This window comes from Chlorocebus sabaeus, chromosome 7, assembly GCF_047675955.1.
Source record: "Chlorocebus sabaeus isolate Y175 chromosome 7, mChlSab1.0.hap1, whole genome shotgun sequence".
NCBI lineage: Eukaryota > Metazoa > Chordata > Mammalia > Primates > Cercopithecidae > Chlorocebus > Chlorocebus sabaeus.
This window is the reverse complement of record NC_132910.1, coordinates 72,856,640-72,873,979: the sequence shown is the minus strand read 5'-3', so window position 1 is coordinate 72,873,979 and position 17,340 is coordinate 72,856,640. Positions and strand designations below refer to the sequence as shown.

The 17,340-nt window shown below is 36.9% G+C and overlaps 1 protein-coding gene across 2 annotated transcripts in view; it reads left to right on the top strand.

Annotated features, from left to right (window-relative positions):
• The window catches only part of BBS7 (Bardet-Biedl syndrome 7), a 54,679-nt gene extending 37,402 nt beyond the window's left edge, over positions 1-17,277 (top strand). The window contains exons 14-20 of one of the 2 annotated variants that reach the window (XM_007999699.3): positions 373-512; positions 8,417-8,581; positions 13,025-13,134; positions 13,252-13,355; positions 13,489-13,612; positions 15,774-15,919; positions 16,489-17,277. In XM_007999699.3, coding sequence (XP_007997890.2) covers positions 373-512; positions 8,417-8,581; positions 13,025-13,134; positions 13,252-13,355; positions 13,489-13,612; positions 15,774-15,907 — 777 coding nt within the window. In that variant the 3' untranslated portion in view covers positions 15,908-15,919; positions 16,489-17,277. Of the gene's footprint in view, positions 1-372; positions 513-8,416; positions 8,582-13,024; positions 13,135-13,251; positions 13,356-13,488; positions 13,613-15,773 lie in introns of both variants that reach the window. The other variant, XM_007999698.3, reaches the window with a different exon arrangement.
• The last annotated feature ends 63 nt before the right edge of the window (positions 17,278-17,340 follow it).

Below are 17,340 nucleotides of genomic sequence, written 5' to 3'. Positions count from 1 at the left end.
TTATTATGTTTTCTTATCCTCTTCCTTGTCAGCAATATTCACAGTGCAACATTTGCAAAAAATCTTACTTAAACTTTTTAATGTTTCCCACTTAGGTCAAATTTTGATGTTTTCCCCATGAAAAGTATGAGTTAAAGTATTAATTAGATTAGAGAAGTTACCTTTGTGTAGTACAAGAGGTACTACAATCTGTCCCGTGAATTGGAACAGAGTGGGACAGGAGAAAGAAGCTGGACAGCTTTCCAACTCATCTTAAATTAAGTCTTCACATCTTAGTAAATTTTAAGTACTTGATAACTTGTGTTGAACGTTTTAAAGATATGTTTTGTTGCTAAATATTCTTATTTTGTTTCCTTTTTTCTGTTGAATCAGATTCGCTCAATTGAAGGCCAGTATGGCACACTACAAGCATATGTGACTCCAAGAATTCAACCCAAAACCTGTCAGGTCCGCCAATACCACATCAAACCTCTTTCACTCCATGAAAGAACTCACTTTATTGATCATGACAGGTAGGACAAAGGAAAGAGCAGTTTCTTTTTAGGATATTACACAATTCAAATAGACCTGTTTTTTATTTTTATAGTGTAAATTCTGTTAGCAATTTCTACTTTTAAAAATTAAATAAACAGTTTAAATATTATAGATTTAATATTTCTAATAAATATAAGATTACTTGTCTTATTTTACAGGCTAGTTTGAGTTGTACTTTTCCATCTTTCTCATATATTACTATTCTGGGATTATTGGAATAGCAGTTCTCTTTCTCAGATACTTAATGTGAGAGCAAATACTGTTTAACCTTTTTTTTATTATTATTATACTTTAAGTTCTAGGGTACATGTGCACAATGTGCAGGTTTGTTACATATGTATACATGTGCCATGTTGGTGTGTTGCACCCATTAACTCGTCATTTACATTAGGTATATCTCCTAATGCTCTCCCTCCCCCCTCCTCCCTCCCCCCTCCCCCCTCCCCTCTACCCCCTCCCCCCTCCCCACAATAGGATCCTGTGTGTGATGACCCCCTTCCTGTGTCCAAGTGATCTCATTGTTCAATTCCCACCTATGAGTGAGAACATGCAGTATTTGGTTTTCTGTTCTTGCGATAGTTTGCTGAGAATGATGGTTTCCAGCTGCATCCATGTCCCTACAAAGGACATGAACTCATCCTTTTTTATGGCTGCATAGTATTCCATGGTGTATATGTGCCACATTTTCTTAATCCAGTCTGTCACTGATGGACCTTTGGGTTGATTCCAAGTCTTTGCTATTGTGAATAGTGCCGCAAAACATACGTGTGCATGTGTCTTTATAGCAGCATGACCTATAATCCTTTGGGTATATACCCAGTAATGGGATGGCTGGGTCAAATGGTATTTCTAGTTCTAGATCCTTGAGGAATCGCCACACTGTTTTCCACAATGGTTGAACTAGTTTACAGTCCCACCAACAGTGTAAAAGTGTTCCTATTTCTCCACATCCTCTCCAGCACCTGTTGTTTCCTGATTTTTTAATGATTGCCATTCTAACTGGTGTGAGATGGTATCTCATTGTGGTTTTGATTTGCATTTCTCTGATGGCGAGTGATGATGAGCATTTTTTCATGTGTCTGTTGGCTGTATGAATGTCTTCTTTTGAGAACTGTCTGTTCATATCGTTTGCCCACTTTTTGATGGGGTTGTTTGTTTTTTTCTTGTAAATTTGATTGAGTTCTTTATAGATTCTGGATATTAGTCCTTTGTCAGACAAGTAGATTGCAAAAATGTTCTCCCATTCTGTAGGTTGCCTGTTCACTCTGATGGTAGTTTCTTTTGCTGTGCAGAAGCTCTTTAGTTTAATTAGATCCCATTTGTCAGTTTTGGCTTTTGTTGCCATTGCTTTTGGTGTTTTAGACATGAAGTCCTTGACCATGCCTATGTCCTGAATGGTATTCCCTAGGTTTTCTTCTAGGGTTTTTATGGTTTTAGGTCTAACATTTAAGTCTCTAATCCATCTTGAATTAATTTTCATATAAGGAGTAAGGAAAGGATCCAGTTTCAGCTTTCTACTTATGGCTAGCCAATTTTCCCAGCACCATTTATTAAATAGGGAATCCTTTCCCCATTTCTTGTTTTTGTCAGGTTTATCAAAGATCAGATGGCTGTAGATGTGTGGTATTATTTCTGAGGGCTCTGTTCTGTTTCATTGGTCTATATCTCTGTTTTGGTACCAGTACCATGCTGTTTTGGTTACTGTAGCCTTGTAGTATAGTTTGAAGTCAGGTAGCGTGATGCCTCCAGCTTTGTTCTTTTGGCTTAGGATTGTCTTGGCAATGCGGGCTCTTTTTTGGTTCCATATGAACTGTAAAGCAGTTTTTTCCAATTCTGTGAAGAAAGTCATTGGTAGCTTAATGGGGATGGCATTGAATCTATAAATTACCTTGGGCAGTATGGCCATTTTCACAATATTGATTCTTCCTATCCATGAGCATGGTATGTTCTTCCATTTGTTTGTGTCCTCTTTGATTTCACTGAGCAGTGGTTTGTAGTTCTCCTTGAAGAGGTCCTTTACATCCCTTGTAAGTTGGATTCCTAGGTATTTTATTCTCTTTGAAGCTATTGTGAATGGGAGTTCATTCATGATTTGGCTCTCTGTTTGTCTGTTACTGGTGTATAAGAATGCTTGTGATTTTTGCACATTGATTTTGTATCCTGAGACTTTGCTGAAGTTGCTTGTCAGCTTAAGGAGATTTTGGGCTGAGACAATGGGGTTTTCTAAATATACAATCATGTCATCTGCAAACAGGGACAATTTGACTTCTTCTTTTCCTAACTGAATCCCCTTGGTTTCTTTCTCTTGCCTGATTGCCCCAGCCAGAACTTCCAACACTATGTTGAATAGGAGTGGTGAGAGAGGGCATCCCTGTCTTGTGCCAGTTTTCAAAGGGAATGCTTCCAGTTTTTGCCCATTCAGTATGATGTTGGCTGTGGGTTTGTCATAAATAGCTCTTATTATTTTGAGATACGTTCCATCAATACCGAATTTATTGAGAATTTTTAGCATAAAGGGCTGTTGAATTTTGTCAAAGGCTTTTTCTGCATCTGTTGAGATAATCATGTGGTTTTTGTCTTTGGTTCTGTTTATATGCTGGATTACGTTTATTGATTTGCGTATGTTGAACCAGCCTTGCATCCCAGGGATGAAGCCCACTTGATCATGGTGGATAAGCTTTTTGATGTGCTTCGTTTTGCCAGTATTTTATTGAGGATTTTTGCATCGATGTTCATCAGGGATATTGGTCTAAAATTCTCTTTTTTTGTTGTATCTCTGTCAGGCTTTGGTATCAGGATGATGTTAGCCTTGTAAAATGAGTTAGGGAGGATTCCCTCTTTTTCTATTGATTGGAATAGGTTCAGAAGGAATGGTACCAACTCCTTCTTGTACCTCTGGTAGAATTCGGCTGTGAATCCATCTGGTCCTGGACTTTTTTTGGTTGGTAGGCTATTAATTATTGCCTCAATTTCAGAGCCTGCTATTGGTCTATTCAGGGATTCAACTTCTTCCTGGTTTAGTCTTGGGAGAGTGTAAGTGTCCAGGAATTTATCCATTTCTTCTAGGTTTTCTAGTTTATTCACATAGTGGTGTTTATAGTATTCTCTGATGGTAGTTTGTATTTCTGTGGGGTCGGCGGTGATATCCCCTTTATCATTTTTTATTGTGTCTATTTGATTCTTCTCTCTTTTCTTTATTAGTCTTGATAGCGGTCTATCAATTTTGTTGATCTTTTCAAAAAACCAGCTCCTGGATTCATTGATTTTTTTGGAGGGTTTTTTTGTGTCTCTATCTCCTTCCGTTCTGCTCTGATCTTAGTTATTTCTTGCCTTCTGCTAGCTTTTGAATATGTTTGCTCTTGCTTCTCTAGTTCTTTTAATTGTGATGTTAGAGTGTCAATTTTAGATCTTTTCTGCTTTCTCTTGTGGGCATTTAGTGCTATAAATTTCCCTCTACACACTGCTTAACGTGTGTCCCAGAGATTCTGGTGTGTTGTATCTTTGTTCTCATTGGTTACAAGGAACATCTTTATTTCTGCCTTCATTTCGTTCTGTACCCAGTAGTCATTCAGGAGCAGGTTGTTCAGTTTCCATGTAGTTGAGCGGTTTTGTTTGATTTTCTTAGTCCTGAGTTCTAATTTGATTGCACTGTGGTCTGAGAGACATTTTGTTTTAATTTCTGTTCTTTTACATTTGCTGAGGAGTGGTTTACTTCCAATTATGGGGTCAATTTTGGAATAAGTGTGATGTGGTGCTGAGACAAATGTATATTTTGTTGATTTGGGGTAGAGAGTTCTGTAGATGTGTATTAGGTCCGCTTGGTGCAGAGTTGAGTTCAATTCCTGGATATCCTTGTTCACTTACTGTCCCATTGATCTGTCTAATGTTGACAGTGGGGGTGTTGAAGTCTCTCATTATTATTGTATAGGAGTCTAAGTCTCTTTGTAAGTCTCTAAGGACTTGCTTTATGAATCTGGGTGCTCCTGTATTGGGTGCATATATATTTAGGATAGTTAGCTCTTCCTGTTGAATTGATCCCTTTACCATTATGTAATGGCCTTCTTTGTCTCTTTTGATCTTTGATGGTTTAAAGTCTGTTTTATCAGAGACTAGGATTGCAACCCTGCTTTTTTTTGTTTTCCATTTGCTTGGTAGATCTTCCTCCATTCCTTTATTTTGAGCCTATTTGTGTCTCTGCATGTGAGATGTGTTTCCTGAATACAGCAAACTGATGGTTCTTGACTCTTCATCCAATTTGCCAGTCTGTGTCTCTTAATTGGACCATTTAGTCCATTTACATTGAAGATTAATATTGTTATGTGTGAATTTGATCCTGTCATTATGATTTTAGCTGGTTATTTTGCTCGCTAGTTGATGCAGTTTCTTCCTAGCATCAATGGACTTTACATTTTGACATGATTTTGCAATGGCTGGTACCGGTTGTTCCTTTCTATGTTTAGTGCTTCCTTCAGGATCTCTTGTAGGGCAGGCCTGGTGGTGACAAAATCTCTAAGCATTTGCTTATCTGTAAAGAATTTTATTTCTCCTTCACTTATGAAACTTAGTTTGTCTGGATATGAAATTCTGGTTTGAAAATTCTTTTCTTTAAGAATGTTGAATATTGGCCCCCACTGTCTTCTGGCTTGTAGAGTTTCTGCCAAGAGATCTGCTGTTAGTCCAATGGGCTTCCCTTTGTGTGTAACCCGACCTTTTTCTGTGGCTGCTCTTAACATTTTTTCCTTAATTTCAACTTCAGTGAATCTGACAATTATGTGTTTTGGAGTTGCTCTTCTTGAGGAGTATCTTTGTGGCGTTCTCTGTATTTCCTCAATTTGAATGTTGGCCTGCCTTACTAGATTGGGGAAATTCTCCTGGATGATATCCTGCAGAGTGTTTTCCAACTTGGTTCCATTTTCCCCATCACTTTCAGGCACACCAGTCAGACGTAGATTTGGTCTTTTCACATAATCCCATATGTCTTGGAGGCTTTGTTCATTTCTTTGTACTCTTTTTTCTCTACACTTCTCTTCTTGCTTCATTTCATTCATTTGATCTTCAATCGCTGATACTCTTTCTTCCAGTTGATCGAGTCAGTTACTGAAGCTTGTGCATTTGTCACGTAGTTCTTGTGCTATGATTTTCATCTCTATCAGTTCTTTTAAGGTCTTCTTTGCATTGATTATTTTAGTTATCCATTCATCCATTCTTTTTTCAAGGTTTTTAGTTTCTTTGCGCTGGTTAGGTAATTCCTCCTTTAGCTCTGAGAAGTTTGATTGACTGAAGCCTTCTTCTCTCGACTCATCAAAGTCATTCTTCGTCCAGCTTTGTTTCGTTGCTGGCGACGAGCTGCATTCCTTTGGAGGGGGAGATGCACTCTGATTTTTTGAATTTCCAGCTTTTCTGCCCTGCTTTTTCCCCCATCTTTGTGGTTTTATCTGCCTTTGGTCTTTGATGATGGTGATGTACTGATGGGATTTTGGTGTGGGTGTCCTTTCTGTTTGTTAGTTTTCCTTCTAACAGTCAGGACCCTCAGCTGTAGGTCTGTTGGAGTTTGCTTGAGGGTCACTCCAGACCCTGTTTGCCTGGGTATCAGCAGTGGAGGCTGCAGAAGATAGAATCTTGCTGAGCAGCGAGTGTTGCTGTCTGATTCTTGCTCTGGAAGCTTCATCTCGGGGTGTACCCTGCCGTGTGAGGTGTGAGGTGTCGGTCTGCCCCTAGTGGGGGATGTCTCCCAGTTAGGCTACTCAGGGGTCAGGGACCCACTTGAGCAGGCAGTCTGTCCATTCTCAGATCTCAACCTCCGTGCTGAGAGATCCACTGCTCTCTTCAAAGTTGTCAGTGAGGGCCATTTACCTCTGCTGAGGTTTCTGCTGCTTTTTGTTTAGCTATGTCCTGTCCCCAGAAGAGGATTCTACAGAGACAGGCTGGCATCCTTGAACTGTGGTGGGCTCCACCCAATTCGAGCTTCCCGGCAGCTTTGCTTACCTACTTAAGCCTCAGCAATGGCGGGCACCCCTCCCCCAGCCTCGCTACCGCCTTGCAGTTAGATCTCAGACTGCTGTGCTAGCAATGAGGGAGGCTCCATGGGCGTGGGACCCTCTGGGCCAGGTGTGGGATATAATATCCTGGTGTGTCGTTTGCTAAGACCCTTGGTAAATCGCAGTATTAGGGTGGGAGTTACCCGATTTTCCAGGTGTTGTGTGTCTCAATTTCCTTTGGCTAGGAAGAGGAATTCCCTTCCCCCTTGCACTTCCCAGGTGAGGCAATGCCTCTCCCTGCTTCGGCTCTCACTGGTCAGGCTGCACCTGCGGACCAGCACCAACTGTCCGACACACCCCAGTGAGATGAACCCGGTACCTCCGTTGAAAATGCAGAAATCACCCATCTTCTGTGTCGCTCACGCTGGGAGTTGGAGGCTGGAGCTGCTCCTATTTGGCCATCTTGGGCACGCGCCCGCCCATTTAACCTTTAGATAGTATAATAGTTCTCTGTGAATAGGACCTCATTGTATTAGCCTCAAATATTATATTTCCTTTATATTTCTTCTTAGGGAATACTGATAAAGCAATTGGTTGTGATAGTGCCTTTTATTTCCATGCCAACTTAGGCATCCACCTTTTTGTAGTTTTTCAGAACATGGGCTTAAAGAGAAGGGAAAGAGAGGAACAGTTACTGATTACTTTCTTTGTGCCATGTATTATGCTGGGAGCTTATGTAGTATTTAAATCTTATAGCAAGACAGGTAATAATGTCTCCATTTTATAAATGAGAAATGGAGGCTTAGAAAAGTAAGTAACTTGCTCATAAAGGGACTAAAGCTATGAATTTAAGCCAAAACTCATGTTCTTTGTATTGCTGCCTATAATTTAAAATATATAATTTAAATAAGATGTAAGCCAGACTATTCCTAAAGAAGATTTTTGGAAAACATTAAAAGTCAAGGTTGTATTAATGGAGGCGGCATGGTATGCTAGAAAGAACAGCAAATTGGTAATCAAGAGACTTGGATTACAATCTGTTCCTGTCTGACTTTGGGGGTATAATTTAATTTAGTCTCTAGGTTTTAGTTTTTTCATCTGCAAATGAGAGGATTGGTCTGAACTTTTCATTTCATAAATTGCATTTTCTTAACTCTTTATAATTATCCATCTGATTTATTTTAAATTTGATTTATTTTACAGTTTTTTTATGTTACTTTAGTGTGTGCTTTTGCAAGATAGAAAGTATGATCCCATATTTCGGGAAGATAGAAGGTATTATTCTGTAAGTTGTCCAATGGCACAGAGCTAGTAAATAATGGAACAACCCATGCCTGTCTTACTCAAAAGCCCAATTCTTTGCCTTCACACTATACTGATTATTTCCCTAAGGAAATTCTTGTATGTTTTGTAGTTTATGTAGTAGAAATACTAGATAAGCTTTTTTAAAATGAGGGCTGGGCATGGTGGCTCACACCTATAATCCGAGCACTTTGGGAAGCCGAGGGAGGTGGATTGCTTGAGCCCTAGAGTTCGAGACCAGCCTGGGCAACATAGTAAGACCTCATCTCTATAAAAATAAAAAAAATAAATAAACTTTTTAAAAATGAAATATTCCCAAATAAATGGAATTTTATTTGAAAACATGTTATAGTGAATAAAACCTGTTTACATATATCAGTTAACTGATACTTAGCACAGGTGCAGGTATAGGTAAGTGTTCAGTTTTTTTTCATGAAATTGAAATGTTCATTTATTTTACGTATAAGATTAATCTGAGAAAATTGAATGTTTTCATTTATATTTGTTTAACAAATATTACAAAATTCTGCTTATTAATGTGTACAGATAATACCTTCATGTATTCCCACACATAAATATGTGCCTCTACTATTGTATTACAGACCCATGAATACACTGACTCTAACAGGCCAGTTCAGTTTTGCTGAAGTTCACTCCTGGGTGGTTTTTTGTCTGCCTGAAGTTCCAGAAAAACCTCCAGCAGGAGAATGTGTGACATTTTACTTTCAGAACACCTTTCTAGATACACAACTTGAAAGTATCTACAGGTAAATCAAACTTATTACTGGTTCACAAGTGTCATTTTATATAAATGTAGCTTCTAAGTTTTCCTTTAAGTTAGGAGTTATTTGTGAGTAATCTGATTGAAAATCTATACTGTTCAAGATAATCTATTGAAAAACAAATCAAATTAGTAAGTTTGGAAAAGCGATTGAGTAAAGATGTATATGCAAAGATCAATACATTTCTTAAGTTCCCAACAATAACAATAACTAGTGAGAAAATAAATTATTTTAAAAGACCCTTTCAGAGTAGCAATAACAATAACAAAATAGCCAGATAAAATCTGTAGGAATATTCTTAATCAGAAATATGTAGAAGTTACATGACCAAAACTGTAAGATTTTATTGACATAAATGACTTGATTAAATGGAGTAATATATTCTATAGTCATCAATATGAAGACATTGTAAAAGATGACAGTCCTACCCAAATTGATTTGAATATTTATCCTAATTCCAATAAAAACTCCAGTTGAATTTCTTTATGCACAAATATAACATGGCTTAGAAGTTTAGGGCTTAGGAAATGCAGGCTTTTGGCAGCTATTCTAATACGGTTTGGAGGTCATTATATTGTTTTACACTCTTCTCAAGCTTCTAGTTACACCCGTCGCTCCTCCACAATTACCTCTAACTCATCTTCTATAAGCTCCAATAATTCCTCTCAACTTCTCCATATAGTAGAAGCTAAACTTTTCCTTTTTTTTTTAACCTGTCTCTGAATGTGAAATGGCCTACTTCTTGGGCAAGGCTAATTTCTCTACATCTACCCATTGAGCTTGGATCCTCCTGCTTCTTCAGAGTCTTTCCTTTTTCATTCTTTCTCAGATCTGTAGGTTGTTTTTTGTTTGTTCCTTTTGTTTGTTTTGAGACAGGCTCTCACTCTGTCACCCAGGTTAGAGTGCAGTGGCATGATCTTGGCTTACTGCAGCCTCGACCTCCCAGGCTCAAGTGATCCACCCACTTCAGCCTCCTGAGTAGCTGGGACCACAGTCATTCACCAACATGCCCAGCTAATTTTTTTATTTTCTGTAGAGACAGGGTTTCACCATGTTGGTCAAGCTGGTCTCAAACTCCTGAGCTCAAGCAATCCTCCTGCCTTGGCCTCCCAAAGTGCTGGGATTATAGGTGTGAGCCACCACACCTGGCCTGTAGGTTGTTTTTGTTTTCTGTGTGTGTGTTTTTGTTTTTGTTTTTGTTTTGCTTTGTGTTGTCTGGGAGAGAGCTCATTATTCTTTCTCTGGCCTCTTAAGGTTCTTTTCCTAAGCAGATAATTGTGGTATTCTCCTAAGTTCTCTCAACTCAGGAGCAAGAAGTAGAATACCTTTTGCTTCTCTTGTTATTTTAAAATAATAACAGTATTGTTCTAAAAACATAATTTTACCTCAGAATTCAGCCTTTTAGAACCAAGAACTCTTCAGAAATCTAATTGGTTTTAACATCCATTCTATGGAGGTTTTTCACTATACCATCCAAGGAAGCTTATCTGTGTCTAAACCTGTAATAATTACTCCCATTTTGAAGTACCACAATGAACCTCACACATTAATCATAGCAGACAATTCAACATGCCCCTAGCATATTATATACTTTTATAATAGCACACCTTTGCTCTTTATCATTCTGTGGCTTTGAATATTTTTTCTTAAGATTCAAAACTGTTTATCCTTTAAGGTCCAGCTTAATAGCTCCTTTTTTTTTTTTTTTTTTTTTTTTTTTTTTTTTTTTTTTTTTAAGAAACAGGGTCACACTGTGTTGCCCAAGCTGGTCTCAAACTCCTGGCTTCAAGTAATCCTCCTGCCTCAGCCTCCTCAGTAGCTGGGATTATAGGTGCAAGCTACTGCACCCAGCAGTAGCTACATTTTTGAAGCCTTCCTTGATTCTCTTCTCTGTTTCCATAGCATTTTTTTCTTACTTGTCTGTGATGTTTATTGTTATCTGCTTAAAGTATATAATTATTATTTTTTTTATTATTATATTTTTTTGAGACAGAGCCTCGCTCTGTCACCAGGCTGGAGTGCCGTGGCACGATCTTGGCTCACTGCAACCTCCACTTCCTGGGTTCAAGTGATTCTCCTGCCTCAGCCTGCCGAGTAGTTGGGACTACAGGCATGCGCCACCATGCCTAGCTAATTTTTGTATTTTTAGTAGAGGTAGGGTTTCACCATATTGACCAGGATGGTCTTGATCTCTTGACCTCATGATCTGCCTGCCTTGGCCTCCCAAAGTCTGGGATTACAGGCATGAGCCACCACGCCTGGCCCCTAATAATTTTTATATAAACTTATTTCTCTACGTTAAACTTTATTTTTGTGGACAGTCTAATTTTAAATATTTTTGTATGTAGCCTCCAAGGACCTAAAACATAGTTTTGCACATAATAGATGCTCAACAGATGTTTTTCAGATGCCTGAATAAAATATATGTGTATGGAGGTAGTGTAGACGTATGTGCTTTGCAGGCAGATGTACTTAGATTTGAATCCTGGCTCTGTGACTTACCAGCTATGTGACCCTAGCTGGTTGCTTAACTCTCTGAGCTTCAGTTTTCTTTTCTGAAGAATGAAAATAATAGCACTTACTTTATTGAATTGTTATGATGATTAAAAGAAGATAACCATTTGAGTCATTCTATAGTACCTGGCACTATGTGTTTACTAAAGATCATCTGTTAAGATTAAAGACTAATAGAAATGTCATGATTTCTAAAACACAATTGAGATCAAAGTAGTAAGTGTATTATTCATTTCTAGAAAAAAAACAATTATCTTTTTGTTTGTTTGTTTTGAGACAGGGTCTTACTCATCAGCCCAGGCTGGAGTGCAGTGTCGCAATCTCGGCTCACTGCAACCTCCTCCTCCCAGGCTCAAGTGATTCTCATGACTTAGCCTCCTGAGCAGCTGGAATTTTAGGAGTGTGCTACCACGCCTGGCTAATTTTTGTATTTTCAGTAGAGACAGGTCTCACCATGGCCAACATGAGGTCTTGAACTCCTGACCTCAAGTGATCTGCCTGCCTTGGCCTCCCAAAGTGCTGGGATTACAGGCGTGAGCCACTACACCAGGCCAAAGCAATTATCATTTGCATATAGCTAGTTGGCATACATCATTTGTGTGTGTGTGAAAACCAAATGAAAAGGCATTAACTATATGAAAGATGATATATATTAATTAGGAAACTTAGTCATCGTAAAAAGGAACCAAACGCAAGCAGCTTAACCAAATAAAATAAATTTATCATCTCACATAACTCAAAAGTCTAGCAGTAATCTGCCTCATGCACAACTGGATCAGTGGCTTAATTGATGTCATCAAGATTTTATCCCATGTTCAGTTCTGCTTTTATCTTTTCTTGGCTTTACCATGCAGTGTTATGGCCACCAGCAGTTCCTAGAATCCAGTTGTATATATTTTCAGCTGCTATAGAACTTCTCTTGCCCACTAGCTCCAGTAAAAATCCCAGGATTGAGTATCATTGTCAAGCCATGAACCACTGTGGTCAGGGGTATGGAATGTACTGCTCAATGCTTCCTCCTGAAGTCCCATAAATAGATTGAGACCAATGCCACTGAAACTATATGGACTGAAGAGGGCAAGAGAAAGAGTCGTGGTACCCTTAAGAAAAATAACGATCCTGGCCGGGCGTGGTGGCTCATGCCTGTAATCCCAGCACTTTGGGAGGCCAAGGCGGGCGGATCACAAGTTCTGGAGATCGAGACCATCCTGGCCAACATGGTGAGATGCCATCGCTACTAAAAATACAAAAAAATTAGCTGGGTGTAGTGGCGCCTGCCTGTAATCCCAGCTACTTGGGAGGCTGAGGCAGGAGAATCGCTTGAACCCAGGAGGTGGAGATTGCAGTCAGTCGAGATCGCGCCCCTGCATTCCAGCCTGGCAACAGAATGAGACTCTGTCTCAAAAAAAAAAAAAGAAAAATAACGGTCCTCTGACCATAAGCAGTGGCATTGGATGCTGAGCATGAAAAACAGCAGATTTCATTCTTACATATTTGATATCAGATTTCTTTTAAGGATAAAGCATATAGTCACATTGTAGTTTGTGTGATTACATGAAAGAAAAACACACTTATGTAAGTAAGCAATTCTAAGTGCATTTTATATATGTATATATATGAGGTTAGCTGTTGGAAATATTAGTGAAAAGTGAAGGTAAAAGTTGTTTTAAATGAAGTTTTTATATAAATTGTCACATCTTTAGGAGGCATATATCTTTAGTTTTACGAGATATTCAGAAGCTGAATTAATATAATAGTAAAGGATTACATGTTTAAATTTGCTTTAATGATATATGTATACAAAAGAAATCTAGTCAAATGAAATCTGTACACTAAGTACTAATCATAAAATATATGTGTACTGGACAATTTCCTTCTACAGCTATTCTTTTAAAAAATATATTAATTTTATAGAAAAGGAGAGGGAGTTTTTAAATCTGACAACATTTCTACTATCTCCATCCTAAAAGATGTGCTTTCTAAAGAAGCTACAAAAAGGAAAATTAACCTCAACATATCATACGGTAAAGAAACAAACACAATTAATAATTCTTTCTGATGTTTATTTTGTGTTGTTGTTACATTATTAATGTTTCTAATCAAAGTGATTTATCTAACTGCATCTGGTCACCTCCTTCTAGAGATAAATGAAGTATCAGTCCAACACACTTTAAAGCTAATCCACCCAAAGCTGGAGTACCAGTTGCTTTTGGCTAAGAAAGTGCAGTTAATTGATGCTTTAAAAGTAAGTACATGTGTTGTCGTGGACTGGTGATTATTATTTTAAGTCACAGGATTTCTAAAATTATCATTACTTTAACATTACATTGGATTGAATTTTGAATATTAAGGTGCTTCTGTTTTTAATTTTAAATAAGGAATTGCAGATTCATGAGGGAAATATGAACTTTTTGATACCAGAATATCGCTGTATTCTAGAAGAGGCAGACCACCTACAGGAAGAATACAAAAAGCAACCTGCACATCTTGAAAGACTCTATGGTTAGTGGACCATTCTAGAATACCTTGCCATATTTCTTTTCAACTGGCTATTTCCCAAGGATCATGTAAGAGAAGCTGGGCAGAAAGATAAAAAGATTACATCAGTCATGATTCATGAACCAGTCATGAATCAGTTGACAACCAATTTATTGCACAGGATATTTCTGTCTTTTGTCAAGCCACTTTTAATATTTAATTCTTTTACTTGATAAAATACAAGTATATTAAGAAATAAGTATACCGTGATGAATTAATCTATATATATGAACAAACCTGGTATAAAATGAATGTAATCTATGAACCTTTAGAGCTTAGACTGTATTTCACACAAATATTTGTCATGTTTTGTTGCTATTGTGAAATATAAAAATGCAGCATTTAAAAATTTTAAGGCAAAATTTAATAAAGGATATACAGTATTCGTGTTGTGTCAATTTACAATTCCAAACTTACTTTGGTGGTGAGAAGTTGAATGTTTCACAAATTGTATTGAAACAGAGTAAAGGAAGTGAGGGGAGGGAAAGAAGGAGTGAGGAAGGAAGAAACAGCTTAAGACAAACAATTTTATTAGCAATCTTTACATAAGACCTGTTGTATATAGCACACTATTTACACTGTCTTCATAATCAGGTGAGATATTTAATCCTTACAATAGCTCTGCAAGGTTAAGTGGTATTATCTTCATTTTTCATACACTTTAACTGAAATCTGAGTCTAAGGAATTTGTTGTCACCCAGCAAGCTAGTGATAATGCCTGCATTAGAATCTTCTCACTCCAAAATGCATGCCTTTTACACTATGCCAAGTCTTCCATAGTCACTATAGAGCCAATTGGTATCACTAGTCCACACTGATCCTTAAGTCTGCCTACTGAATTTCTTATTATATATCCAGAGACTTTCTTGCAAACTGTGGCTGTATTTAATGTCTTAACCTTTATTACATGGCAAGCACATGATCTCTTTTATCCTTGTAATAACTTATGAGATTGGCTGTACATAACATCACTGATTGCAAAATCCAGACAGCTTTGTAAATCGGTTTTTTTCATAAATAATTTGACAGCAAAATCTTGACTTAATCTGAATTAATTTAATAACAAAACTTGACTTAACCTGACAGGAGGTTTTTTTTTTTTTTTTTTTTTTTCCTTTTTTTTTTTTTTTTTTTTTGAGACAGAGTCTTGCTTGGTCCCCAGGCTGGAGTCAGTGGTGCAATCTCGGCTCACTGCCACCTCTGCCCTCTGGGTTCAAGCAATTTTCCTGCCTCAGCCTCCTGAGTAGCTGGAATTACAGGTGCGTGCCACCATGCCCAGCTAATTTTTTTGTACTTTTAGTAGAGACGGGGTTTCACCAGATTGGCCAGGCTGCTTTTAAACTCCTGACTTCGTGATCTGCCCACCTTAGCCTCCCAAAGTGCTGGGATTACAGGAGTGAGCCACGGTGCCCAGCCCAAAGTTATATCTTTTTTATTCCACTTAGTGCAAATATTCATCCATATATTTTGTGACAAATAGTACTATGTTTTGCTATTGAATGCTGCCACTCAGTCCCCTTGGGGTTAATACTATAGTATATTCCTTTCATTATCTTCCTAAAATAGGAAAAATTCTGAAATACATCTTGCATCAAGCTTTTTGGATAAAGGATTTACAGCTTGAATAATTCCTGTTTTACATATGAGAAAACTCAAGGCGAAATGATTTGCCCAGATCTTTGAACTTAGGACTATTTGCCTTCAAGTCAAATCCCAAGAATGGTCAACATGTAGATGGAATATTTTAATTCAGATAAGCTGTTAAAAATAGAATCTGCCTACACTATGTCAAAATGGTCTGCTTGGTGGAAAAAAGATACCACTTGTTGTGATATTATATATACTGATACCAGTTCAAAAATGACCAGTAGTTGATTGTCTGAATTAATAGCTTGTAATCAATTGTTAAGAGGGTTATTAGGCAAACTATTTATATCTTGAAACTTGTTTTAAAGTCCCCCCAAAATGAATATTTTTAAAAACATCATGGCTTTTAGGTTTGTGTATGTTAAATAATGGAATTACAGGTGCTTAAAAATAGATTATCAAGCAATTACTTTAGTGAAATACTGTATAATTAAATATAACTAATCACTGACAGGAAATTTATGTTTTTTCTTTATAGGCATGATCACTGATCTTTTCATAGATAAATTTAAGTTCAAAGGCACCAATGTAAAAACTAAAGTACCCCTTCTATTGGAAATTCTGGACAGTTATGACCAAAATGCATTGATTTCATTCTTTGATGCAGCATGAAATACAAATAAGGTAAAGTCCCAAAGAAGTGGTCTGTTTAAATGAAAAATGTTAAAACAGAATTAGAAGTTAACTGTGTACATACTTTAATTTCAACTGCTTTTTTATATCTAAAAATATTTGAGATATAATGGCTTTTTAAAGTAATGCTTCTGTTTCTTTTGATAAGTTGAACTTTCTTAAAGAGTTTTTATTTTTAAAACACAAATAGAATGATTTAAATAGGATTTTAATGAATTTTTGATACGTGGCTGTTTTAATTTTTAAATTGAGAAGTAATATGTGGAAAATGAAAATATATTCAAATGTATTACAAGGTACATAAACACATAAATATATAAACTGCTTTATAGGTTTCAAAATGTATTTTTATATATTACCTTATTTGATCTTAACAACTGTTGTATAAGTTTGTCAAATCATATAAGAAAACTGATTCTCAGTGAAATTTTGTGATTAAGAGGACATGCTAGTATTTTATAAAGCTGGGACCAGAACCCAAGTACTGGTACTTGCTTTGTGTCCTGGTTACTATGTATGTTGCCAGCTAGTGGAAGTAACCTACCAATTATTTTTTCTAGGAGACAGGATTGATTTGCAACTGATTTTCCTTTTGCTTGGTGATGTTTTATGACTCTGCTGCAGTTTGTGGAAATGCTGGACTTGGCTCAGTGCTATAAATTGTAGTCAGGGAAATAAGAAGAGCTTACACAGAGTCGGGGGATCTTAACTAGACATGCTGTAACCAGTGGAGCTATTCAAGCATGCTACAAGTGAAGAGTGCAGAAATAGTGATGCCATCTTAGATTTTCCTACACCAGTATGATCTCTTATGACATTAAGGCTACAGAAGTTTTGTACATTAATTCATATTTATTAATTTCAAAGAAATATTGAAACGTCTTAAAATGGCATAAAGATAATGGAAAATAAGCTTTGTTTCAAGAAGGGCAGACTCACTAATTTTTTAGAAAACAATGCTTCTTAATGATATGCTATTATACTTACTAGGTACGTGCAAGCTTTGTATATAAATATAAAAATTTGTTACAGGCACATATAGTTAAGATAATTTTATTTTAATAAGATCATATTGTTTTTACTATATTTAAAGAAACTACTTCTGAAAGGGACATAATTATATCTAGGTCACTAGAATGTCATTGTATTTTTTGTTGGCTGCCACAGCTTGGGGAAAAATAGATAAAAATTAATGACTCTATTTGAATATTTTGTAATGCATTGCTATTTATTATATATATATCAACAGTAGTTTAAGGTGGCACTTAATTGCATCTTCATTAGGAAAAATAAAAAGCATAAAACACAATTTCTGGTTACTATGAATAAATGCCTAAATGTTAAGATGATATTACTACAGTCTGATACTTGAGTACTGTATTACTGTGTGAGCTCCGTGTTAATTTATGCAC